Raw genomic sequence first — 26,425 nt, forward strand, 5'->3', positions numbered from 1 at the left:
TCCCTTCATCACCTTCATGGCCTAGCATTTCACACCTTTGCTTGCAAAATACACAGCAGGTAAGCTCAAGTATGAAAGCTAGGAAGCTGTTATTTTAGGATTCAGAGTATTTTAAGTTAAAAGCTAACTCAAGACAAGTTTGATTTTAAATACCAAAATAAAAGCAGAAACCAACAATTCGAGAAAAAAACAGATAACTTTTGCTCCATACAACATTGTGCAAACATACAGCTCTTCTTCCTATTATTTCTACTTCTACTTTCAATGCTTCTGAGAATCCTGACTCAGTTCAGGACAGCTGAACTAATACCTGGGAGAATTCATCCCTTAAGATAGCAATTAAACTAGGAAGGCAATTGATTCACGTAATTCCTTGACACAGAATTTCCTAACAGTCAGATTAGTAGTTAACACACTCAGGTCTCTTCTAAGAATTACAGTTTATTCAGAAAATGAAGATCCTCATGATGCTTAGCCAGGGAATAAATTCAAATCTAGAAGAACTGCTAAGGCTATCAAATGGAAAAAACAAACAAATGACAACCACCAAATAAGAGAAACATCCTACTTGCTGCTGCAGATATTTGTTTCCAACCTCTAGCTTCGCAATCCCACTATGCCTGACAAACACCTTGCTAGCCAACAAATCTGTCAAGTGTCCCACAGTGTTCAGCATCTGGAGTTCAACAGGTACAAGCAATTCCAAGACAACATCTACATACGTAGATGTTAAACACAACAAGACTAGGTAGGACCCTTTTGTCACCTGTGTAACAGGATCTTGAGAAGAAAAAACATGAAGACACAAGAAACAACCTATGCAAATATATTCCTTATAGTGTTAAAGTTAACCCATCTTTATTTTCTTTTTTGCTATGCTATCTTAGTAAGTAGGACTTGTATAGGATTTGGACATTTCTTTCCCTTTACAGGGCTCCAAATGCTACAGCAACCTGTCTAAACAAAAGTGACAGGTCCATTTCAAAGACCAGGTCTCTGCCAGTCCTCCAAAGAAATCCTCCCAGTAACAGACCACTTCATTTGAGGGAGTGACGGAGGTGGGGGTAGCCTCAGCACTGATCATTCTTTTCATGAGTACAGTACACACCACATTGAAAGGCTGGCATACGGGCTGGACAAGGAAAAGGCCACTAAGCCTTTGTAATATATCTCTACTTCCATCCCAGACATCAAAAATTCATTACAAGGAATTAAGTGGTTATAGTCCTATTAGGACTACAACAACCAATGCACTTTGGAAGTGCCTATGGGGGAAAAAAACAAACAAACAAACAAAAAAACAACCACATTTCTTCAAATGAAGAACAGGAAGTTGCAGATGAAGTGAATGGTGTCAGTTGAGTGATTAGTTTAAAAGTTAACATAACAGTTTAAACAGTCTATATAGAGAAAAATTGCAAGAGCCACCTAGATATTCATTAGAGCCATTCTCATTATAGAGCCAGCTCTTTCACTTGTAAAGCAAGTCAGTTTTCTTCACTGACATTAAAATCTTCAATGCAAGGAGATGCACTTCAGCTAGGTGTTATTTGACAGTTACCCTTATAGTTATATTACCTGTCTGATTCCAAATGACGTCCAGGAGACTGCTGAAATCCATCCCGATCAAAAGTGGAATATCCAACCACAGAAAGGATAACCTTACGCATATTTGCATAGAAAAGATGGATATCATTTGTCCCCCGTGGGATATCACATACTAAAAATGAGAGCAATAGAGCAATTCTAATAAGAACAAATCTATAACACTCAGAAATTACACAAGAGAGATTTCAGATATAGACCTAATTAATATTATGTTTGCTAAGATATGCTGGATCATTCCAAAAATTACTTACTACAAATTCAGTTATCAGGCATAAATCAACATTAACATGAGATGTAACATAAATCTAAATACACACCAATTTTAACTTTTTAATTATAAAAGATATATATTTTCCACCTTGATACAAATGGTATATACTAATCTTATTCTATGCCAAATTAAAGTTAAGGTTTACTTTTTTTACCCTGACAAATAAGACTCATACATTCCTATGGCTTCACAGAAAGAGATTCACCTTGAGAGAAGTTACTTTTCAATTATGGGATCCTGTAAAATATAGTCAAGCACATAGCGATACCTAGAAATGCACAAGAGGATTTTGCAAAGAATACTTGATCAGAATTCCTTCCCTCCTCTTTAACAATACATCCATATACAGACAAGATGCTAGTACACATTGCAAACTATATTCATTTTGATGACCCAAGTACAGAAGTCACAAAATGTTTCAGACTGCTTTAGAATAAATAGTTGCTAGGTGTTAAATATCAATAAACACTGTCCCTGTTCAATTAGTAATTGAAGCATACTTTAGCAACTAGCAATATATTAGATCAGTATGTAAAAGATGTTCGGTTAGTGCAGTAAACCACATTAGTGTTAGAGAGTAGCTGAATCTGGTAGCCTTTAGAGACGATGCTGCCACCGGTCCAACCAGCAGCAAAAGTTGAGCATGTGTTCCAAGTATACACCCACCCACACACGAACACACACAGAGCCAGCCACACAGACCAACCCAGAGAGAAACACTCAACATTCACGCAAACACAAAACAGTGCCAATGGCCTTATCCTGTTCCCTTCTCTGGCTGATGAGAATGAAGACTCATTACTGGGAACAACAACATGGATCCCTCCAGCTGCTGACCCTGGACCATACCACACTGATGCATCAAGTGAGCAGAGTGGTGAAAAACTGACACCTTACCATTTCAAACACTAATCTTCGTATGTCATTTCTTAGTAGGTTTTTCAAATATCTCTGTGGATTAAGGCAATAAGGAATGGAGACCAAAACAGGGATCCAATTTTACATGAAAAGCAATCCTTATAGCCAAGGCACTCTATTCTTTGAGCATTTTTTCAGCATCATCTCTAACAGTATTTCATTTAAAAGGCCAAAAAGTAAAGAAGTATTTAGATGTTGAAAAAATAACTTCTCACCTAAAAGAGCATCTTACAGAAAAGAAAAGAAAAGAAAAAAAAAAAAAAAAAAGAAATCCCATTTCTTAATTCTAGGTACTACTATTAGTTCCTGCAAAGTATTTGAGTAAATAGAACGATTGTGACCAGATAGGGAACAATAAGCTATATTTCACAAATTCAGGAAAGTACACTCTCAAAAAGAGAGTGAAAAACATTAGGATGAAAGAGGTAAGCCTTGTTTTCTACAGAAAGAAAAAAAAAGTTAAAACTACCATTAGCAAAACTCTAGTAATAAGGCAGTAAGAAATAATCAAGGATGCCTAGGCTCTAACACTGGCTTAACAACTTCAGAGCATACTCAAGAACCCACGTATCTTATCTTCACTAGGATTTCACCTCAACCAAGATGAATGATCAACAATCTTTACTTTTCCAAGTAAAGACAAGATACCATCAATAGGTAAAGAATTGGACTACAACATTTATTCAGTTGTAGTAGCCTTACAACGGTAAAATCTTTCCATATGTGAATACAACTAGTTCAGGAAATAGGTTTGACAGTAAGCTTGTTCATGACACTTATGGGATTGAACAGTTCTGGTGGGGGGTGGGTTGGGTTGGTTTTTTGGTGGTTTGGGGTTTTGGGCGGGGCGATGGGTTTCTGTGGTTTGGTTTTTTTGGTTTTGGGGTTGGTTTTTTTTTTTTAAGGACACCTTTACAATATACTGCACTTTTTTAACAAATACCTTGCTAACACAAGCAGAAGTACAAAAAAGAAAAAGAAGTTATTTAATTTGGGAAGGGAAATACATATTTTAATGTCAGCAAAGCTATCTGCCTCTCAATTTTCAGGTATAAGATATATCTGTGTACGACAAACTGAATCTTTCTCAATTATTAATGAGAAATACTCTCTAAGTTTCATTTTGCTAGGAGAAAAGTACAGTAAATTGTTTAAATAGACAGGCATTGAATGAAAGAAAGCAAGTTCCATCCAAATTGGGAATTTTGCGTCTACATTTATGAAAAAAGAAATAGTGGAAAAATAACTAGGCTTCAAGCCTAAAAGCACATTTCTCCACCCGAAAAAAAGTATTACATTTTTCTTTTAAGAAGTCACAGGCTTACCTTCTGTCACAGGCTTACCTTCTGTCACAGGCTTACCTTCTGTCACAAGCTGCTCCCCTTGAAATTCTTCATCAAATACAATGTTTCTCAATAAGCTGTTTTCTGGGATTATGTGTTTTTCTACCTCAGGTTTATATATCATAGCTCTGTTAAAGAGATAAGGAAGAGTCATTAAATCACACAAAGTATTGGAAACAACAATCTGAAAAGATTGGTAAGACTGGTAAGAATTCAGCACAATTTTAACTTTATCATTTCTTGAATACACCAAGCTCAAATCTGCGAGCATTCATTTAAAACTGAAATCTTTTCATCATCTTAAAACAGTTAAAGAAATACCTGCTCTATTGCTGCACAGTAAAAGGAGCCACTGAAATACTGGCTACCATACACTTGTCTTTCCAAGATATTTGTTCTCTGCTGTCAGTCACACCTACCTAGATTTCTGACAAGTACATCAGGCATCGAAGTGATTTTTCAATCACCACAGGAAGCAGCAGAATGCTATTTTGGTTGTGAGTTAAAGCCTCTTGAGGGGAAAAACTTACGAGTCAACGGCAGAGTGGCAGCAGGTTCCAGCCAACAGCAGGAACATGGAGCCAAGGAACATGACTGCCAACAGGACAGAGAAGACTGGGAGGCATAGGGGTATAAATAGTCCTGGGTAAAAATGGGAAGCTACAGGTCAGGAAGAGGAAACCTGGCACTCAGATGGGGTCAGAGCCACAGAGGTGGAAAGAATACCTCAGCCCTACTAACTTTCAGGTCTAAGCTACTCACCAGGCTGCTGACTATGTATATTTTTGGAGTGAAGAACTTGAGCCACAAGCTGGCAGACTAGGCAGATTACTCATTTCACATTCCTGCCCCTAAGTCCCAAATCATGTTCCTGTTCTAATACCCAATTACAGAATGGGGTTTGACTGGCTTACAGTACTCGGTCATTTCAAGGAATCAATATCTTTTTCAAATTATCAAGGGAGACTTCAGAGAAGCTCCCACCAAGAAACAACCAACTAGACCACCATGTTCAAGACCCAAATGCCATGCCTGCTGGCCAATAAAATCAGCAACAAATAATTTCACTCACGCACCAATGTCCAGAGTCTGCATAAAAAGTTTCTGAAACTACCTATATAGGTGCATCAAGCTTCTCAATAGGTTTTCTGTTGATCAGCAGATCAAAGTTTTTCCCTAAGTATTTCTGCCCTTTGAGAACAATTCAATGATAGTGAGCATTACCCAGACAAAAGAGTTCCTACAAAAATCAGTAACAAGCATCTTCTAAGATAAGCCAATTTTCTATCAAGAAGGTCACAAATGCAGATATTCCATGAGCTTTTTAGTCAGTCATACAGTTAAGTTCAGTTATGTTTAATACTTTATTTGGATAACAATAAATACAATGACTTTCATAAAGTTTCAGGCAATCACATTTAAAAGCAATAGTGAAATACTATCATTTTGAAATTTTGCACTGAATAATGATCATCAGCACCTTAGTGCTCTGCCTATTCTTAACATTTTGCATTATCACTATACACAGCACAAGTCAAGTGCCACTTACGTCATTAAAAGCAGAGTACGCCATTTTTATGCATTTGAGTCAGGCAAATTGAAATACAGAATAACATAGCCTCCATTTAAGCTTGGCAAGATACATTCTACAAATTCCCTTAGTGTGTTAACGAGCATATGTGGATGTTATTTCTCTCAATATACATCTACTCAAACACTGTCTTTGTCAACAGAATTCAGCAAACCAAGATGCAAATCTTGTTCAAAACTTAATACTACTGAATTTCAGTACTACTACTTTCATGAGCCTTTTCTTTAAAAATTAAACCTACATACGTATTGGAAAGAGATACCAAGATAGAACACAACTCTCTTCCAACCCAAAAAAGCAAAAATTTTCCCCCAAACCCAACACACTTAAATTCAAGAATGTAAGAAGAAAATAAACCTCTTAACTAGGATTGTAGCTACAGTACATAAACAAAACCGCAAATCAACAAAACGAAACCCCCACCAACCAACCTACCAGATGTAAGACATACTAAGTCTCTCCATACCATCACTGTCTTCTGGTTTGTTCTTGCTATTTTTGGAAGCATGTTAAAACCATACTCGTGGCAGCACACACCTCTAGTTTTAACTTTTTATTAAATATCTGTCTCTGTTACAATAGCAAAGTACATCTTACCTACGATACTGCTGCCTAGAAACTTCATCTCCACAAAAAAAACATACCGTTGATACCAAAGTGTTTGTTTTATGGAAGTTCTTTTCCTTTTCCATTGGATTCCATGTTATAGTAATGACCTGATAAAATAAATAGACAACATACTCAGAAAAAAAAAATTTATTAGTACTAACATTTGGAATACGAGTCAACAGATTACTGCAATGCAAGTGAAACAGGATTTAACACAAGTAAAGTAAGATTTTAATAAAGAACTATTAAGACACATTCTCATTGATTGCATTTATTTTAATTTAAATTAATACAACTTGCTCAGAATCAGGTATTATACTTACTTCATGTGTTCCTTCTCTTAGTACAAACTTCTCTGGAGATACCGTCATTACCTGAGGATCCATAACTGTTTTTGTTCGTAGGTTTGCAAAGCACAATGCTTTAACATAGGCAGCCCGAGAACCTGTATTTCTTATGCGGAAGGAAGCTTTCCTTAATCTTGCAGGCAATAATCCATCCAGTGTTACCATGTAGCTATCTGACAGTTTTTTAACATTTTCTAAAGTTATATTGCTTGTTCCTCCATATCCAGATAACGGTATCTGGGGGAAAAAAAGAAAAAAAAAAACCACAAAGAAACAGTATTTCAAATGAAAGAAAGCTTCTTACTAAACTTCTGCACAGCTATGGTAAACTATACACAGAGTTACAGAAAGACAAATGAAAATGCTTAAAATGTGAACTGAAAAGACTGCAAGAAATAAAAAAGCCTAAGTTCAACTTTTTTCAAGTTCTACTGAAAATTAATTTAAGGCCTACTTATAGAACAAGACAAGTTGAGATTTTTTGACAGTTCTAGAGTTAAAAATCTTATGCTACTTCTAATACAGTACATAAAAATCTTTCTTCTTCCTTCTCAAGGGGAAAAATTGCATGCAAAATTGACACTAATGTTCAAACTGCAAAATATAGTAGCATCCATACAATCTTTAAGAAGTATACAGATACGCATAGTGTACATCTTGAAAAGTTTCAGCTTTTTGATAGAAACAGCTATTCAGTACTAGATTTTAAATAATTATGAAAAATGTATGTTTAAAATTATTAGAAGTTAGGTTGGGACTCTTACAGTAAACTTAATTCCTTGCTGTGATCGAATACCCAGCTGTTTGATTTCCAGCTTTGCAAAGAAGCAAGTTATTCGAGTAGGTGCAAACAACAAGTATATGTTAGTATCTTCTTTGGGACGGATTTTGAGTTCCCAATTACTAGTTAAGCGTTCTTCTGATCCAAATATACTTTGCAGCTATAAAAAAAAAAGACATCAGAAGTGAGTGACTACAATAGGAAAAACACAGAGCAGTAAGACTTACTTCACTAGTAACCCAAAATTAACTCCTTCAAAATCTGGATTAAGTCAGTTGACAGTGGCATGTACTTAAAGTCACAATGCTTATTATGCAACAAAAAAAGACCAAGTTCAAGAATTCCCACAATAAGCCTCTCAGTTTAGACCACAGAGTTTTTTGCCTTCAATGCACAAATACGGTAAGGCTGAACTTGACCAGCACTACATTAATTCTCTCTCAGTTTAAGATTTCAGATATCAAAAAACCCTCTCTAGTTACAGTAATTCCCAAAGGCTAATTCCAGTTTTTCTTTTCCTCCCTCCCTCACGTACACAGAGTCCTTTGGAGTGAGGAATCCCTCCTGCAAGAAAGGCCACTGACAGATCACTCCACCAAGTATTGACTCTTGTATTGTTGTGCTACAGCAGCTTGAAGAGCTGTAAACTGAGCTGCAGTTTGCCACAACACTGCTATGGTTTCAGCTCTTCCTAAAGGTTGCCAGTGTAGCTTAAGCTCTGCTACCATGTCTATCTTGGCAGTCTCAGAGCAAATACTCACAAAGCCTGCTAGTAACTGACATTTATAAAGGAATAACACTTCAGGGCAAAGACATTTTTATTATAAACATATCCTGATAATTGTCATAAACACTAAAGAGAAATTCTCATGACAGTTACCTGAAAGCAGTCTTGATCCTGGCCTCTTATCAACAGTCTTAAATGTTGGGTCACAGACAGAGAGTCATTTCTTAGAGTTAACTTCTGCTGGCTGAAAAATATGAAGTTTAGTTATATTTTACAGGAAATATAAGTTAACTGCATATATTTATTCATGGAAATAATGGAAATGAGACAGCCAATTTTAAAGTCATTTCATGAAAAAAAAATCACCTCTTGGAACAATAGAATATGTTAGCTAGAAAGTTATTTCTGTGTTCTCAAATTTACAGACCTTACAATATTATACACCATTACACATCAATCCTCACACAGCAAAATAACCCCAAAATATATATAAATACAGCTTTTTTGAAGTTCAAGTATTGTACTTAACAGCTTCAACTTTTAAAGCAAGCAGCAGTTGTGTCAATACAAAAATTCCTTATAAAAAAAAAACAACCAAAAAAAAAAAACCACCCCAAATCTTAAGACACAGTTATAATTAGATTATCCAGAGCCACTTAGTTATGCAGAAACAGTCTTGCGAGTAGTCTGGCCCAGATTCACTGGAACAGTTGTGAAGAACTAAATTAAGGATAACTTTTCCTTTTCATGTACTTTTCAACACAATAGTACCACAGAAAGTTATGGCCACTTGGCAGCATCAGGTTGACCAAAAAGTAATTTTTTTCTCTCTGATATATCCTGGCATTGACCAGGCTTCTGGTACTCAGATCCTTCCTCAACGAAGGAAACCTCCCCAGCAAGAAGAGCGAGTGCCTTTGTTTTTTGACTTGTTAAAATGACAATCACAGGAGGATGTGACAAGCTCTAAAGCTAGTTAAAAACATCAAGGAAGAGGAAGGATCATGCAGATGAAATAAAAGAGGAGGATAGAGAGAGAGCAAAGCCTCTCCCTGATTTTCAGTGGCAGGCACTGTTTTGTACTCTGTTGGAACAAAGATCCTACAAATAATTTCAGGTTCCTAAAACCAATGGTGCATCAAAACTATTTTTCAGGAGGAACAGAAAATAAAAAGGTAGCAGCGTACAGGGAAGAGAAAGTAATTCCCAAACACCAAACAGCCAAAACTACTATGTTATTAATACACTATCTTAACAAAACAGAAAAATAGGAATATAGCTATCAGAAACAGTTCTTGGCTACAAACATGGATCACTTTTAAACAACCGGAAACATTTTTAGATTCCTCAAAAAGTTCAGTATCAAAACAACAGTGGAGTAGTCTCTAAAAGTAATACTTACTAGAAGTCCAGAGATCTGCAAAACTTGCAGCCTTTACATACAAAAGAAGCAAAGTATATCTACACAATTATGAACAGTTTTACTAAATCATGGCATACTGAAGCTGTAAACTTGAAACTAAAAAAGTCCAGACAAGAACTAGTCTGAAGGATAAAGTAATCATAATTAGGGATGCAATGGATTCTCCATCACTACAAGTTTTAATATTGGAACACATTCAAATTCAAATAAATTAAGGGATGTTCAACAGCCTATGCTATTCGGATGGTCAAATTACATTACCAGACTGGATTCTTCTAGTCTTAATGGATGAATTGAAGAAAAACAGGCATAGAGATGTATTTCTATCTAGAGATAGGTGTCAAAAGAACCAACAGAATTTTTCCATCAGGTTGCTTGGAAAATATTTTCCACTACATTTCTACTTACATAACACACTAATCTTACAGAATCAGGTATTATTCTAACAATAACCAAAGAATCCTGAAGAATACAAAAAGCTCAAACAAGATGACAGTTTGTTTCCAAAAATTTCTTGCACAAAAAAATAATTGTAATACACTGCTTCTCTCAAGTGATAAAACAGCTTAGTTTATCACCTCTGGATTATTAATGTGAATAAGCAGTTTTACTTCAAAGAAGAGCAATACGAAATACTTAACATGATATTCTATATGAATGGCTGCCCAATTTATACTTACATTGATGTTCCAAGTGTTACTCCTCCCCAGGCAATGAACTGCTTGTTGGAGAGAATGGGCGGGATGTCTGAGCAGCCAGCAGCTGTAGACACAGGTCTGTTTTCCTCAGACTCTACCTCACCTTTTATCACCACTTCATACTGAGGCCCAGATGGCAGCACAAGGATTTTCAAAGTACTTCAAAAATAAATAAATAAATTTAAATCCCACCACAGAACAAAATTAGCTGATGAAAACAAAACATAACTGAAAAAAATAAATTATAGATAGGCCTTCTTAAACTACCATCTTAGGGGGAAAACACAAATACTTTTTTTTATTTTATGACAAAGGCCAGCTTTAGGCATAGCAAAGTTTAAATCCTTTGGGCTGTAAATATGCATGCCACATGTACCTCAAGCAATCTTCTGAAGTATTTCATCTGGAAATGGTTCAGGTAAGTATTTCAGAGACTACAGCTAGGCAAATTATTTTTTTGCCCATGCTAACTTCTGATTACTTTGACACACTAATTTTGGAGAGAAACAAAGTCTGGCTGTCTCTACATAGATTAAAGAGATGCCTTTTGAAATACTTGCAAAATGTCAATGAAGTTTTACAAGTGTGAGATACCCAGAAGCATCAAAATTAAACTCTGAATCCTGTTAACAATGGTAGCATTCTAAGCCACAAACCCAAGATTTTTTTCTCACTTTGTTTCCTGGGATTGTACTGTGTTCAGTTTTGGGCCCCTCACTACAGGAAAGACATTGAGCTGCTGGAGCGTGTCCAGAGAAGGGCAACCAAGTTGGTGAGGGGCCTTGAGGACAAGTCTTATGAGGAGCAGCTGAGGGATCTGGGGTTGTTCAGTCTAGAAAAGAGGAGGCTGAGGGGAGACCTTATCGCTCTCTACAACTACCTGAAAGGGGGTTGTAGTGAGGTGGGTGTTGGTCTCTTCTGTCAGGTGTCTGGAGATAGGACAAGAGGAAATGGCCTCAAGTTGAGGCAAGGGAGATTTAGGTTAGATATTAGGAAAAATTTTTTTACTGAGAGGGTTGTCAAACATTGGAATGGGCTGCCCAGGGAAGTGGTTGAGTCACCATCCCTGGAGGTATTCAAAAAGCGAGTGGACAGGGTACTCCAGGGCATGGTTTAGGGGGCATGGTTAATGGTTGGACTTGATGATCTTGAAGGTCTTTTCCAACTGAAATGATTCTATGATTCTATGATTGCTGTGAGAAAGAACACTGAGCCTACAGACAGGGAACCAGCCACCTACAGCTGGCCTTTCATGGTACAGTCTCTACCCTATAGGACACAAGCACAGTGCAGATGACTACTGCCTTCTTCAGGCAGAACAGAGAAACAGATGAATGAGAACACCAGGAATAGATTCAAATAATGAAGTAGAAAGAAATGGGCTAATACTGAATAGGAAAGCTGAACCTAACTAGCAAAGAAAACAGAAGAAACTAGACAAACAAACACACAAAAAACCCACCCAACAGAAGAGGAACCAGGAAAAAGAAAGTGCTGCCTAATTAAGGGGGACAGAAGCCAACAGAGAAATAAAACAGAAGGCTAAATTATACCAGGAAGGAAGTGGAGATTCGACATATCTAACCAACGATACAGGAACAGAAGAAAAACCAATCAGAAAACCAAAACTGAAAAAAAAAAACAAACCAGAAAAAAAGGCATAGAGCAGGAAGGAAATTAAGCTTTTAAAGAATAGGCTGAAGCATTTGCTATAGCACAGACTAACTTAGAGCCAGGAATGAAACTCAAGAACATCCATTCTACGTGTCATTGAATTCCTGTGATGCCTGCTGACATACCCTGTGCCCCACGCTACTGCCTAGAACACTGTCCTGGGCCTTGAAAAAGAGGCAGAGCCAGAAGTAATCACCCAATCCCTGTCCCTGAGTGAGCTGCGAGATATGCGAAAAGATTTCAGCCATCATCCAGGTGAGCACATTATCACCTGGCTGCCCTGATGCTGGGATAACAGAGCCAGTAGCTTGGAATTAGAGGGTAGGGAAGCTAAGCAGCTGGGATCCCTCTCCTTGCCCCTGCTCCAGCTAGGACTTATCCAGTAACATTGCAAAGAACTTCTCCCCTTGCTCCTAGCCTGTCTAGCAACAAGGGGTTGTTGCTGCATCCCATCAGTAGGGAACATGAACTCTCATTACTGCTTTAGTTAGTTTATTAGTCTTTTTGGCAGCACTTGCAAGTGGACTGCAAAGTTTCCAACCCTACTGAGTACCCTGAGCCTGTAAAGCAAAGCAGTTATGTACAAGGCCATAGGAAAGCAAAGATTAATCACTTTGCGTGTCTATCCATTAGGATCATACAGTCATTAGCACAGAACTTCTCATTGTTGAATTTAATGCACTGGGTAGGCCTAGTTAAGCTAGATAGTGAAGCTGAACATATTTTGGACCGATTCCTTCGTCCATTCTTGCTCTATCATAGCAGAGACTGGAAAACACGTAACAGAAGAGGAAAAGCTGCTCTGGAGAAACGAGTCTGACCCCTAACATTGCCAAAAAACTCCTACATGACACCAGAATGGTCACTTGAACCAATCAAGTCTATTTCGCAGAATGAAATTCGACAGGTACTAATGTGCAAAAACATGAATGCTTACATCTGCAAAACGAACATGTACATTAGTGTTGTACAGGATTACAGCTGAACTTTTGTTTATGGCAGCCAAAATTAATGAATACTTTTGATCCTGATCTGTGCTTGAGTTTTTTCATATGTAAAATAGAAATAACATTTCCATTGTCTCAGTGGAGTGAAAAACAGGGAAGCAACTGAAGGGGCTGCTGGAGATAAGTATTTTAAAGCTTTGCTGTACTTTAGAAACAAGTACCATACAAAGGGCTTCAGGGACTTACTTCATCTATTTACACTAAACAAGTCTCAGGACATCTGTTGATCTGTGATGGGAAATATTAGCTACTCATTGTCAGGCATGGGAACACATTGCCCAGGGAAGTCGTGGAGTCACCATCCCTGGAGGTGTTCAAAAAATGTGTAGACGTGGCTCTTCAGGACATGGTTTAGTGAGCATGGTGGTGTTGGGTTGACGGTTGGACTTGATCTTAAAGGTCTTTTCCAGCCTAAATGATTCTATGATTCATTAAGCTATGTACAGCAACAGAGGCAGGTAATCTATGGAACAGGTGAACCCTAGTAAAAATCTACTTTGTAATGAATGAGGACTCTCATGAAAACAACTGAAGTCAAAGTTTCCCTTGTGGGTAAAACTTTCAATTTGTTCATGACCTTAAAGTCAAAAGTAGCTCTGTTTAACACAGGCAGCATAAAATCAGTTATGTTACCTTTCTGTAGTCGTTACATTTTTTGGAAAAAACAGGACAGTCACTTCTCGTTCTTCTCCAGGAAGAAGGAAAAGATCCTCAGGTTCAACAGCAAAGCAGCTGTCCTGATCTGATGTCTGAAAGTGGGTAAGGGGAAAAGGGAGGGTTGGTTACTCATTTTAAGGGAGTAAGCATTTCTACAACATATAATACAATTCGGTTGTGCATCTGTTGTTCATGCAGTTGAGACAATTCAAATACACCTGGCACCTTCAGAACTTTCCCATAACCCTGCACGAGTTAAACTCTTCTAGAGTTGGACACTGGTAGAAATACCTCTAACAGAAGCATCTTAAGACATCAACTGCGCATACAACACTGAAGGGGCCACAAAGAGATTTAAAGAATTTAACAGTAAGTACAACGTGGCAATGGTACGCCACTAGTGAAGTAACATCACTAGTCTCAACAGCGGTACCACCCATTACTGGTATCAATTAGTATCCAGTATCATCACGTTAATGTGGCATTTGTGATACTAGTCATGCAGCCTATTTCCATGGCCTCTGCTCCAAGAAATGATGGGCTCACAACCCTCAATTTTTTTTTTTTTTATTTTTTTTTTTTAAATGTAGAAGGGGACCAAATGCTCCTTCTGTTGACTTTGAAGTGTGTCTACCTTTCAGTCTGGGACCATACTTTCCACAGATTCTCAAGAAAATTAAAGTCAAGTAAAGTGATCACATATCTGAAAAGAATTCGCTTCATACTTGGGTTGGCAAGATGTCCACTGAAAACTAATGCAGCTTTGTTAGAATAGAAAATAAAGAAGTTTCCCAATACTAATATTCCTCTCTGCTCTAAATGAGCTTTACTCCACCAGCTACATTAACATCTGCTGTGCAGTACAGGATTCACTACTTTTACATATTTGTTATATGCTTGTTAAAATCTATTTGTTAAAAATTATAAAAGTACGTTTGTTAAAACAAATATAACTAAAGCTGGGCAACAAAACTCCCATATGCTATTTCCAATAATGTGAGCTAATATCTTCGCTATCATTCATTCTCTCCATGTAAACTTGTAAACCTTTTGCCAAACCACACAGGTGAACTAGGATCCCAAGGCTCAGCTCTAGTTTCAATACAACATTAATGGCACAAAACTCATGATTTCAAGAGGGAGAAGCCAACCTACCTTAACTTTCAAATATACACCAATGTTTCCAGCATTTTTCAATGGTAGCTGCTGTTTGGCTGTTGAACCCACACTAGCAGACAGATGTATTCTCTGGAAAAAGTAAAGAAATGTGTGTGTATGTACGTATATATACATATATAATAAAAACAAACATTACAAAAGAAGTAGGCTAGCAGAGACAAACTATTATTGAAGCACACTTTATAAATACGTGCAAACCTGTAAGCCTTTTGGAGCATGTATCCTCGCTATTCCAGCTCTTGCTCGGAGAGGAATACTTTTAATCACACTGCTAGGTCCTGGACTATCCACTTCCACATCAACTCTTGCCAAGAATTCATCCGCTGGACCCAAGGAATCTAGGAACAATTCCATGAATAACAAAAGCAAGCAAGTCTGCTAGCAGCAAAGGCCATTCCTATTGATGCATGTCTCACTTCAGCTACTATCCAATCTTAACATATTAATATTGTGGTGATATTAACAGAAGCTCTCCGATTACCCCGGCAACACTTGTTTTTCTTTTAAATAAAGTCTCACAGGATGTTATTTAAGAGTTTTACCTTTCTGTCAAATGTGGCTGAAATTGTCCCTAAAGCAAACAAAAAAACCCCAACTTAACACACTGGCCAACCTAGTTGGTATGTGTACTATTTACTATTTAGGAAGCCAGAAAAACCTCAGAGGTTTCTTCAAATTTCTTATCTATTTTGCAACTAATGCAATGTTTTCTTAAGCGATGATTTAATTTCATCAGCAAAAGGTGTAAAGCAAATTCCACACATCTTGCAGCAGATAACCACTTTGTACAGTTTGATACTGAAGTACAAATACCCCTGTTACATCCAAAAGATTGACATAGAAGTATTCTGCCTCCTGTTATCAAAACTGAATGTGATGCCCAAAATATTAGGACACACAAACCAAAGACAGAATGTTTCATTTTAAGTTTGCAGCCTGTTCCTGCAATTCTAACACATGCATACATTTAAAGTAAAATTTTTTTCAGCTGAAGTGAAAATCAAATTGCTATACCTGAACAAGAAATTTGTTTCTTAGGTGCGTGGAACAGAACCCAAACTGTTAAAGCTTCAGGATCCTGAAAAAGAAATTGGTTGACCATCTTATGGGAGGGAGAGAATTACTGAAGAGAAAACAAAAACAAAACAAAACTAGCAACAAAACTATACTGCTCAAATAGGCAAACTCCCCAGAAATCATTACAGTGAACTCAGATATTCAGAACTGTTATTTCAGACAGCAAGTAACAGGAAGAATCAGCCAACTACAAACTACTTACTTGCCCATCGTAGCTTGCATGTATCACATGATTTACAACTGATGGAGCTGCTATCTGAGAAACTGCATCCATTTGGAGTGATTGTTCATTAGAAGGATTAACTGGTTCCTTGGAAAATGTGAAGCAACGCCAAGCTACTGCATTCTGTCAAAGAAATAAAGTATTAAAACTCTTATTGTCGCTAACAATAATGCTGACAAAGCTGAGAAATGCAAGGCAAGTTTTGAACAATCTAAGTAGTTTGGAAAAAACAAAGATTAGCCTGTAGTTTCAGTTGGTAGGTGATAGTCCAGCAAACCCTCTAAAAACAGTCAAAAACCATTCTGCAGTAAAAGGACACAAGCTCGAACTGGTTAGTTTAACCCTTCAAGACCAAGCCTCGCTAGTCACCAAGATGACCTGATCCATCTTAACACAAGGCCAGTCCTTTCTTGTCCCCCCACATAAGGAAACAAGACCAGTTCTTCCCACAGCAGAGAACAGCAGCCAGCCTAGCCAAAAAAAATGAAATCTGCATTGCCACAGATATGCAGAGAGGAGCATACCATAACCTGTAATGCAAGCTATTATTGTCTAGTGGGAGACAAAGCAAATAGAGTGAAGAGTCCTGCTCTTGCTCCTGCGGAGGAAGAGAGAATATGTTAAACTTGCTATGAAGCAAGTTTGGCTGCTTGTTTGAACAGTCAGCTGTTCCACTGGAACAGTGGAATACGTCTCCATGTTCTCAGAGGGAAGGATTAGGCAACACAACCCTTCTGCTGTCTGCTGCCCTGTACTCTCAAATCAAGCAACACAGAGGCAGCAGTCCATAGCTGGGTTGTAAGAAAAGGGAAAAAAACCAACCAACCAACCAAACAAAAAAACAGAAAGGAAAAGAAAAGAAAAGAAAAGAAAAAAACCAAAAACAAACCACTAAACAAAGCCTCACACCTATCCCAGAAGCATTTCTGTTGGTACCATTGTAGCCGAATCAGATTACCACCTTGCAAAAAAAAAAAAAAAAAAAAAATTACTTCCTCACTAACCAAAGTTTTCTTGGGAATCTTACATCTAGTGTCCAGGGTATGTTTCTTAATGACATATAACGTAAAGTGTTTTGATATTAAAATTCAGTAACACAAGAAGTTAACTTTCACATACAGGAAGTTTAGTGTACTTACGGCATTAATAATAAGTCTAAGTGGCACAAAAGCATGGGTTTTGTTGATAAGTTTTAGAGGAAGAGCCTTCCAACTGCCAGAAGTCAAGTCACCAAAATCCAGATAATCTCTTTTTCCTGTTTCCAGCTAGTTTTAAGGCAAAGCAGAACTTATAAGGAAAACCTCCAAAACACACTACCATACAAAAGCACCAGGCAAGTAAGGATGTTATTCACCTACTCCATCCTCTTAATGCTATACCCACATATAATACACACCTCCTACCAGGGGCAGGAGGAGTCCAAGAAACATGTTTCCTTTGGTATCAAAAGGGGTTACATCCAACTGGCTACCTCCCACATATTTTGCCTCAATTAAGTCAATCCTAGCGCAATATTCATCCACCAAAACCCAGTACACAACCAAATTATTTTGGCTAATTTAAAATAAATTTAAACTATGATTATTGCTAGCAAGTAAGAATTGTCAATTTTAGATAGTTAAAATGTCATTTTAACAAGTTAAGAAGATAACTAAGTAGTAGTTAATTTTTTGTTAGCATAAAGACACTTAAGTGTCATGATCTGCAGCAAAATACAGCTTTTATTCGGTACTTTTTCCAATCTCAGGAATATAACGAGCCAGGCAGAAATACAGCATAGGGTTTAATTTCAATTTAAATATGAAGAAGTTTGAATGAACTATACCATGAAGAACATGGAGAATGAAGGATTTTGCCAAACTACATATAAAAATATGCATTAAAAATTAAATTAAAATTTATGGAAGAAGCATTAAAAAGTTATACCCACTCATGTGTATTCAACTAGAATACCATTACTTTAAAACATATACTTAGCCCAAAGCAGGTTAACAGACTACCTTAAGATGGAAAAAAAATTGTTAGCTGTGGTTAATGACTGAAAATTTTACTTTTTTCAGCAACGTCACAGACTACCATGTAATTTGTTCAGTCACCTCCAAAAGTACTATCAAGCCCATTTCTGCCTGTCCATACCCTTAAATATAGAGCTACATAAAGCCAGATTTAATTTTTAATGTCACACTGTCTCCCACCTGGTTGTTCTTCATAAGACACAAGACAAAGCATTTTAAACATCCACTTACTTTTAATTAGCCCAAAATAAGAAAATATTCTCTACACCCATAAATAAGCTGAAAGTAATAAGAAACCAAGACAAAGCCTACTTGATGTAAAAAATAAAGAAATTCTTACCACTGGAAATAAATGCTTTTTGTTACATTTTAATGCCCAATGGTATCCAACATAGCAGATACTTTGAAAGCATCAGATATTTAAGATCTCATCCATTCTTTGAATAATGAAAGAGTAATACCATTTAATTTATTCTTTTCAGACAGAATCCTTCATTTCCAGCTAGGTGCTTTTCCACAACTAAAACTTCCTAGATACTTATAAGCTTCTCAAACATACTCCTATATTCCCTCCCCACTCCAAACATAAGAAATTCCAGGTTCCTTTGAGGAACAACCTTGCATTCCTATTCCTTTCTGGTATCATTAAACTATTCATAAGATTCCAACAATTAAAAAAAAAAAAACCAAAACACAATAAGCAGCTACTTACTTCTAAATAAGGATTTTCGGCAACTGCTGTCAGAACTACCCTACTTGCCAAAGCTTCTGCCTGAACAATTGTCTCCGCATCCGCAGAAACTGGCCAGGATGAAACATTGAGAATACACTGAAAGATCCCCGAATGACAAGGTAAGAAAAGTATTTTCAGATCATTGGTAGAGTAGGATCCTACAATGGTTTTGTTCTTGAAAACCAGACATTGATATTTCACAGGATCCACCTGAAAAACAAGATCTCTGTCATTTTCAACAGACCTCTTGCCAGAGGACACCTTCTTTCAAAATACCACATTTATCTGGCATCACAGCTCAGCACAGACATTTTGTGTATGTTTTTGTTCAATATTAATTACTGCATCTTCATATTAATGTTCCACTTCCATCCCACTCAAATGTAGGCATTTTCTTTTAATTGAAAGAGTTAGGTAAGTCAGCCTGAAAGTTGCTGGGGTTTCTTTCCAGCATCTAGTTAAAGATTAACACCAGGATTATAGTATTTCTTATAGTTGAAAACAAATTCATAAGTAAGCCCCTGATTTTTGAGAAAGAACAACAGCAAAATAAATTAACAAAGCCAATTCTACTTGGTGCTTTCTGCCATCAAAGATGGGAGGAAGAGGTATGGTGGAAGAGTAGTGGAAAGGTCAGTGGATGGAGGTGACAAATAAATCCTAGTGCAGATGCCTTAAAGTTTGTTATGAACATATTCATAGATAATCTTCAAGCAGGAGACACAGACTACAAGTCACACTCAGTGTATCTCAGAGTTAACTTGACCAAAAAAAATGGGTTTTAATCATATTGTGCAGCAAACAAATTAAATGTATATAGTTATTCACAGAAACAACTGTAAATAGGACTGTCAACTATAAAGTAATTTAATGAAAAAAATCACCTCCTGGTATAACAGAATCTCAGGTTTGAAGAGCTGCAAAAGAGCCCCGTGATACTTAGTGACTAGAAAAATAAGTAAGAAATCATAACTCTCATATACACATGTATATATACACAAGCACAGTATTGTGGTTTGGTGGTTTTTAAAGAGGAAATATTCAGACAAAACAAGATCAAAAACAGAAGTCATGCTCCTGGAAAGACACATGCTACATCTGCTGGAAAAATGTACCTAAGGAGTGATATGATAAGGATTTATAAGACTTACAAGCAGCAATATATAAAGTGAATTATGGTCCATTATTTCTCACTAATAAGGATCATCAAACAAAACCAGCAAGAACCAGAATAAAAAAAAAAAAAAAAAAAAAGAAAAAAGTAGTAGTGCATAGAATCCACAACTGAACTGTGGACAGCACTACACAATTTCAAAAGATCAACTAGATAAAGAGCAGTCCAAAACCTAGTAAGAACAGAAATAATAGCTAGGTCAAAAGTTCCCAAGCATCAAACTGCCAGAAGCTCAGAGATAGTACGCTTGTTCTGTTGTTATATTCTTCTCTACTAAGAGTACTTATCAGTAAAGGAAATTACATTATATTGATGGACCTTTAACTCATTCTCATGTTCCCGAGATCTTTTACCTCTGGAACTATTACTATGATGACAACAGTAGATAGAATTTAACAAAATTAAAGTGCAAGATGCCCAGTCTATGGCCTACAAGTTACATATAACCCACAGAATAACCCGTCTAGCTTGAAGCCTGCTCCAAGTATTTCTCATTCTATCACACAAGATCTCCTGATTCCAAGAAAAACGAGAGCAAACTGCACACAATGTTTCAGCAGTAACAGTCCTCAGCATGGATGCTTTCTTTTCTAGGGCTGACTTTTCTTGCATACAAAGGTGGGAACGAATAAGCAGTAAATTCAAACCTACCACACTTATGCATGCAAATCAATTCTATGAGTCAATCCCATCATGTGGCATTTACCTCTCTGTGCCTACGGTGGCCTGGCTGAAAGAAGGTAGCACTTTTGTGCATATTAACTATAAAATGGAAAAAAGTACGAGTCTGTACAGAGGCCTCTAGTTTTACATATGACATCTGGTAAAATTACAGCATTATTCCTATAGATTTATTAAAAAAAATCTCTTACCTTTTCCCCATTAACTGAAACACTAAGTATTCCAATGCTGACCTGCAACCACCGTTCAGTTGGATTAAAAATGCTAAGAACCGTCTGTGATGCAATTCCCACGCAACAGGCATTAGGGAATTTCAATTCTTCTGGTACTTTTACATGACCTTTGGAAGAAAATATGCTCCTGTTAGTTCCAAGTACCCAGAAGCAAATCAGCACTCAGGCTGCCACCACATCAAGTCTATAAACTCATTTGATGAATGCTTCGTTATGGCAAGGAATGTTTGACTCCTACAAGTTTTCATAAGAATGTTTTCCCACAAGCCTGATACTCAGAATTTCAATCAATTTTTTCTAATTTGCATCTTACTTGGAGTTCTAACATCACAAAAATAGCACATCCCTTGCAGACACTAACCCACAAAGTGTTTATATAGATACACACACACTCCTTATATAAAATACTCAGTGTTCACAACTTAATCAGTACTAGCCCAACTCAGAAAATGTTCTAAAGATGTAATACTGATATTCACATTTACACTGATCAAAAGAAAAATCTTTTTTTTGCCAGAGTATAACTGTTACCTAAAAAGGTGTTTAGGCATTTTTTCCTACAGAAAATACTGAATACTACTGGAGTAGATTTTTGCTGTAGAAGTGCAGTCATCAAAAGTTATCACCAAATCAAAAAGAAATCCTGCTTCAGATATTTTACTTCCAGGAAGTCCTTACTTCTAAAATATTCAAAATAACCGTTTCAGGGGAATTATAACATTATAATGACAACTCAAAACTCAAATGGAGGTAAGAGTTCTCTGGCACACGGAGGATCAACCTTCATTACATCCAGAAATGCACTAATGGGTACTCACATCAAATTAAAAATTTGACTTCGCAGTTAGACACACATAATCACCTGAAGTTTTTTTAGTTACTTGAGCAACAAGCTTTATTTTAAAGCCACACACTCTTATTCCTCTCCAAGAAAGAAAATTTAGCACAACTATGAAGGTAAAAATATAAAGTAAGACTAGCACCACTGGGAATTAAGTTCAAAAACTCAAGTTTGCCAAAAAATCAAGTTTAGACTATATAGATATGCAGAGTTCAAAAACATGTACAAAAACCTAGAAATTATGTATATTAAAAACAGGCAAGGAGTACAATTGTTCAAATTTTACTATTTTAAAATGCACTACCAAGATCAATGATTTAGAACAATCAACAAACAGAAAATAACCTAAAAACTGTCACAAATTCAAACTTTCAACCCCACTAGCTTGTCATTTCATCTGAAAGAATTAGCCAGGAAAAAGTATAGTAGAAAACAACTAAGGAGATCATAGATTAAAAGAAGTCTTTGAAATGAAACACTAATTTGCATTGCTTAGGTTTAGAGCTAATTCAAGATACAGAAAAATAGCAGAAGTACTTGGCAGATTGTCTTTCCCCTTCATAACCAGAAAACAGCTTAAGCCCTCCACTCTCCTCCTCAGATTTTTTGGCTTAACTGACTGCTAATACCAAGTTAGGCTGGAGACAGAAATGTCATCTACTTTCCAGATAAAACACAAACTGAATTTCCAGAGCATGACTTGTCTTGCCCAGCATGAACTGCAGCTAAGACTTTTCTTCCTCCCATAACAGTTCTAGATCCTTTAAAGAAACACAAAACCACTGAATGCTGAAATTCTTCTAGATTATGAAAAATTTCTTTTAAGACCATTAGGGGGACTAGAAGAATAGACACTGAATTCAGAGAGCATCATTAAATAAGGAAAATTAGTAATACCTTTTTTTAAAATAACAAAGCTCACAAAGAATATTTGTGGTTACACTTACTAGTGATCTTAATTTTATTTACTATAATATTAGCATCATCATTATCGCCATTCTTGTCCACAGCTGTATTTTAAGAGCACTCTAAAAAACACACTTACCAATACCAGGTGACTTTGGCAACTCCCACTCGTTTCTGCCTGTTCCAAAAGGTTGTCCAGTACATGGTTTTATGTTTACGATATTCTTGTTCCAGGAAGTAGAGTGTGGATGACAAAGTGAAGCTGCACCCAAAGAGCCAGGACCAGTATTTGGACCTAAAGGAATTCCTACCATAAGTGGATTCTCAACATGTCCTGCTGGGGTACTGGAACAAGAAAGCCCTGCTGGAAGACCAAAACCTGCAGAGCTGCAGCCATGAAACTGAGACAAAACTGTATTTCCAGCAGATGTTATACTTCCCAGATGCTGTTGTACAAATGGAGTTGTTGCAAGAGAACATCCTGTAAGCAACGTGGGAACAGAAGAAATTGCTTGACTCTCAGAGGTAGTGACATGGGGTTTAAAGCTTGAAATAGGAACATACTGTTCACCAGATGAGTTTTGATTGAATGGCATATAAGTGCTTAATCCAGGATATACAGGTAATATATTCAAGGATGATAATCCTTGTCTCTGTGCTTTGCTTGTTTGACCCTGCCATGCTTCTTGTGCATCTACATTAACAGAAAGTGGCTGAAAGATGCCAAATTTACTTGGTAAAGCTGATTTAACATGGTCAAGCTCTTTATGATTTGCTGCTTCATTTGAAGGAATAGATACAAGCTGCTTTTCATTCTTCGGAGAACCTTCTTTGGACAGTTCTTGACCCAGTACATCATCAAGTTTTCTTTGAAGACCTGCAAGTTCATTTTCTTCTGCTTTCTGGTCAACACTAAGCACTGCTGCTTTCCTATTTCTTTGACACGAGCGGTCTTCTAAATTTTCGTTTGTATGTTCCTGCGAAGGAGTTGGGCTGGCTCGAATTATTGTTGTGCTCAGTTCACCAGCGTTTTCACCCTAGTAAATAAATATACAGAGTATTACAAATTTTAGAAAAGCAAATAGGGTACATAAAACAAGACAGACCTTAATACTGATATTGCCATCCAATACAATCAAGTTTGTAAAGTCTTATCTGAAGTTTTGCTTTTTTAACATCTGTGGCTCTTCACCTTGAAAAAGAAAACCTGCAACTTGAACCTGTTTGCTACCTAAAGTCACATTCTAGCTAGGTGTACTGGGTCTGGTTGGGATGGAGTAAATTTTCTTCATAGCAACCCTTATTGTGCTGTTTTTAGATCTGTGACCAAAACCATGTTGATAACACACCAGTGTTTTAGCTATTGCTGAGCAGTGCTTGCACAGTGTCAAGGCCTTCTCCATGTGTCATGCTGCCACTCCAGAGAGCAGGCTGGGGGTGGGCAAGATGTAAGGAGGGGACACAGTCAGGACAGCTGACCCCAACTGACCAAAGACAGAATCTGTACCATGTAATATCATGCTCAGCAATAAAACTGTGGGGAAATTTTTCCAAAGTAGCGGTTGCTTGGAGACTGGCTGGGCGTGGGTCTGCTGGTAGCAAGTGATTGCTTTTGCATCACTTTTCCACTCCTCTTCACTGATTAAACCACCTTTGTATCAACCCACAAGTCCCCCACCCCACCCTTTTGCCCTTCCAATTCTCTCATCCATCCCCCTGCAGGGGAGTGAGCAAGCAATTGGCAGGGGAGCTCAGTCACCTGCTTGGTCAACCCACCACACCAGGCATTAACACCAGAAGAATGCTCTGCTCTCTGAAGTTACCACCAACTAAAAGAGTTTCCACAAGGCCAAAAATGTTTGACTTGCTATGATTTTATAAAGCCATTCTGTGGGAAAGTAACTGTACTACAAAAAAAAAAAACCAAAAACCCAAACCAAACCAAAACAATTGAGCAGATTCCTCAACTCACTGACAGGTTCACAGACTTTATTATTCTAAAAAACAGAGACCTGCAGTGAGTTGTCTTATTTATTGAGTTTGGATCCAATACCAGGAAGATTTTCACGTTTAAAAATGCATGAATCGATCCTAAATAGCAGCATCCAAGTGCGGTACAGATTACTTCTCTCCATATTCTTTGACTTTCTTGAATGCAAAGGTGCTTACTAAGCTCCAAGTTTCTTCTGACAAGAAATGAGAATCCCCAATTAAGAGTCCACTAACAAAAAGCTGATGTGATTAGGTATCAAATCTGTACTTAGGGTTCTTAGGAAAAGCTAAGGACCTAGATGCAGTAAGTTACAGTCACATCATAGCAGATAGATTTTTTTTTTAAGAACAAAAAAAACTACCCCCCCCCAAAACCCACAAAAAACCCAATAAAGACATATTTGCCAGCTTTTTAAGAAAAAAAAATTAAAAACTGAATGGCCCCAAACAAAATCACTAATCAAAAATGATTTGAGATGCATGAAAATGCACTGACACAAACACTTTCTTTGTGCACTCACACAAAGAAATCACTCAAGCCCAGAGACCTTCCATTTCGGCAGGTATGCATGGTGTAGGTGGAACGAGCACACCTCACCCCCATTCTCAATTCCTCTTAGTCCCAGAGTCTTGGGGTTCCTGTACTTAGAAGTCAAACCAAGACAAAAACTAGTACGGCTCATAAATATGCATACATACAATGTGTTTCAAAGAATCTGCTGTTGGGTTAACTGTCAAGAGCAGAAGTGATTACACCCTTTCACGCACTGTTCATAGCTACTAACAATAGCATTGGCACTAATCAGTGAAGGAGGTTTGACCATGGGAGAACCACCCTCCCACAACTGGCATCACATCACACTTGGCAGTCTTCACAATACAGTGGATGGAACTCCAGGTATCTCCCCTACCAACCTGAAAAATGAAAGTGTTCTTCAGATATGCCACAAAGGTTAGGTTTTTTTCTTGTGAAGTACATCCAGATCACAGATTCCATTTTCAAAAATGGAGTTTCAAAATAATTTTTAAAAGTTTCAACACCAAAACTAGACAGCGTGGTATCAAAGCAATCAGACATCAGCTCAGGACAGGTGTACCTAGAGAACTCTGACACAGCAACAAGAGAGCTACACAAAAGGATGAACAGTATCTACAGTATAAAGCAATTGTTCAGCTTAAGTAAATAGGAGTTGGGAGGCAGGGAAAGGAATGTGAAAGAAGGGGAAAGAACAATAAAGTAGCTGTTCAGATTGCTGCAGAAAAGCAAGCTGCAAGTTACAATCCTTTAAAAAGGGCATTCAGGGCAGCTGCCTGAGGTAAGATGGCTCACCAGGCCGAATCAACCAAACAAGAAATAAAAAAAAAAAAAAAAAAAAGACACCTTTGACAACTTGACCCTAGTGTTAAAGGGAGAGGGCACCACTGGTTAAACAGATTGTGCTATAGTAAGTATTCAGATCTGAAGATAACATCAATACAAATATTCTTGTTGTCTGTAAGAAGCTTCAGGCAAGGGACATGAAAGTGGCTTTTAACAAGTACAAATGAGACAAAGCTCTTGGTGTGTCTCAGCATAAAAGATTACTAACCCAAAGGAATAAATTAACACTGCAGTATTACACATGGGACTTAGAAACGTACTCATAATACAAATGTAAAACTTTGGCAAAGTACTTGAGGATCTCCTTGCTGAACTATCCTGGGGAACAAAGACTAC

The 26,425-nt window shown here is 37.3% G+C and overlaps 1 protein-coding gene across 1 annotated transcript in view; it reads right to left on the reverse strand.

Moving 5' to 3' along the window:
• The window catches only part of CEP192 (centrosomal protein 192), a 75,204-nt gene that overhangs the window by 22,905 nt on the left and 25,874 nt on the right, over positions 1–26,425 (reverse strand). Inside the window, 16 exon segments of the mRNA XM_052787531.1 lie at positions 1,579–1,720; positions 4,159–4,268; positions 6,329–6,447; positions 6,664–6,924; positions 7,452–7,628; positions 8,349–8,439; positions 10,299–10,475; positions 13,631–13,746; positions 14,810–14,902; positions 15,032–15,171; positions 15,848–15,911; positions 16,113–16,256; positions 17,273–17,398; positions 18,861–19,091; positions 20,928–21,076; positions 22,856–23,753. Coding sequence (XP_052643491.1) covers positions 1,579–1,720; positions 4,159–4,268; positions 6,329–6,447; positions 6,664–6,924; positions 7,452–7,628; positions 8,349–8,439; positions 10,299–10,475; positions 13,631–13,746; positions 14,810–14,902; positions 15,032–15,171; positions 15,848–15,911; positions 16,113–16,256; positions 17,273–17,398; positions 18,861–19,091; positions 20,928–21,076; positions 22,856–23,753 — 3,038 coding nt within the window.

Source organism: Harpia harpyja, chromosome 5, assembly GCF_026419915.1.
Source record: "Harpia harpyja isolate bHarHar1 chromosome 5, bHarHar1 primary haplotype, whole genome shotgun sequence".
NCBI lineage: Eukaryota > Metazoa > Chordata > Aves > Accipitriformes > Accipitridae > Harpia > Harpia harpyja.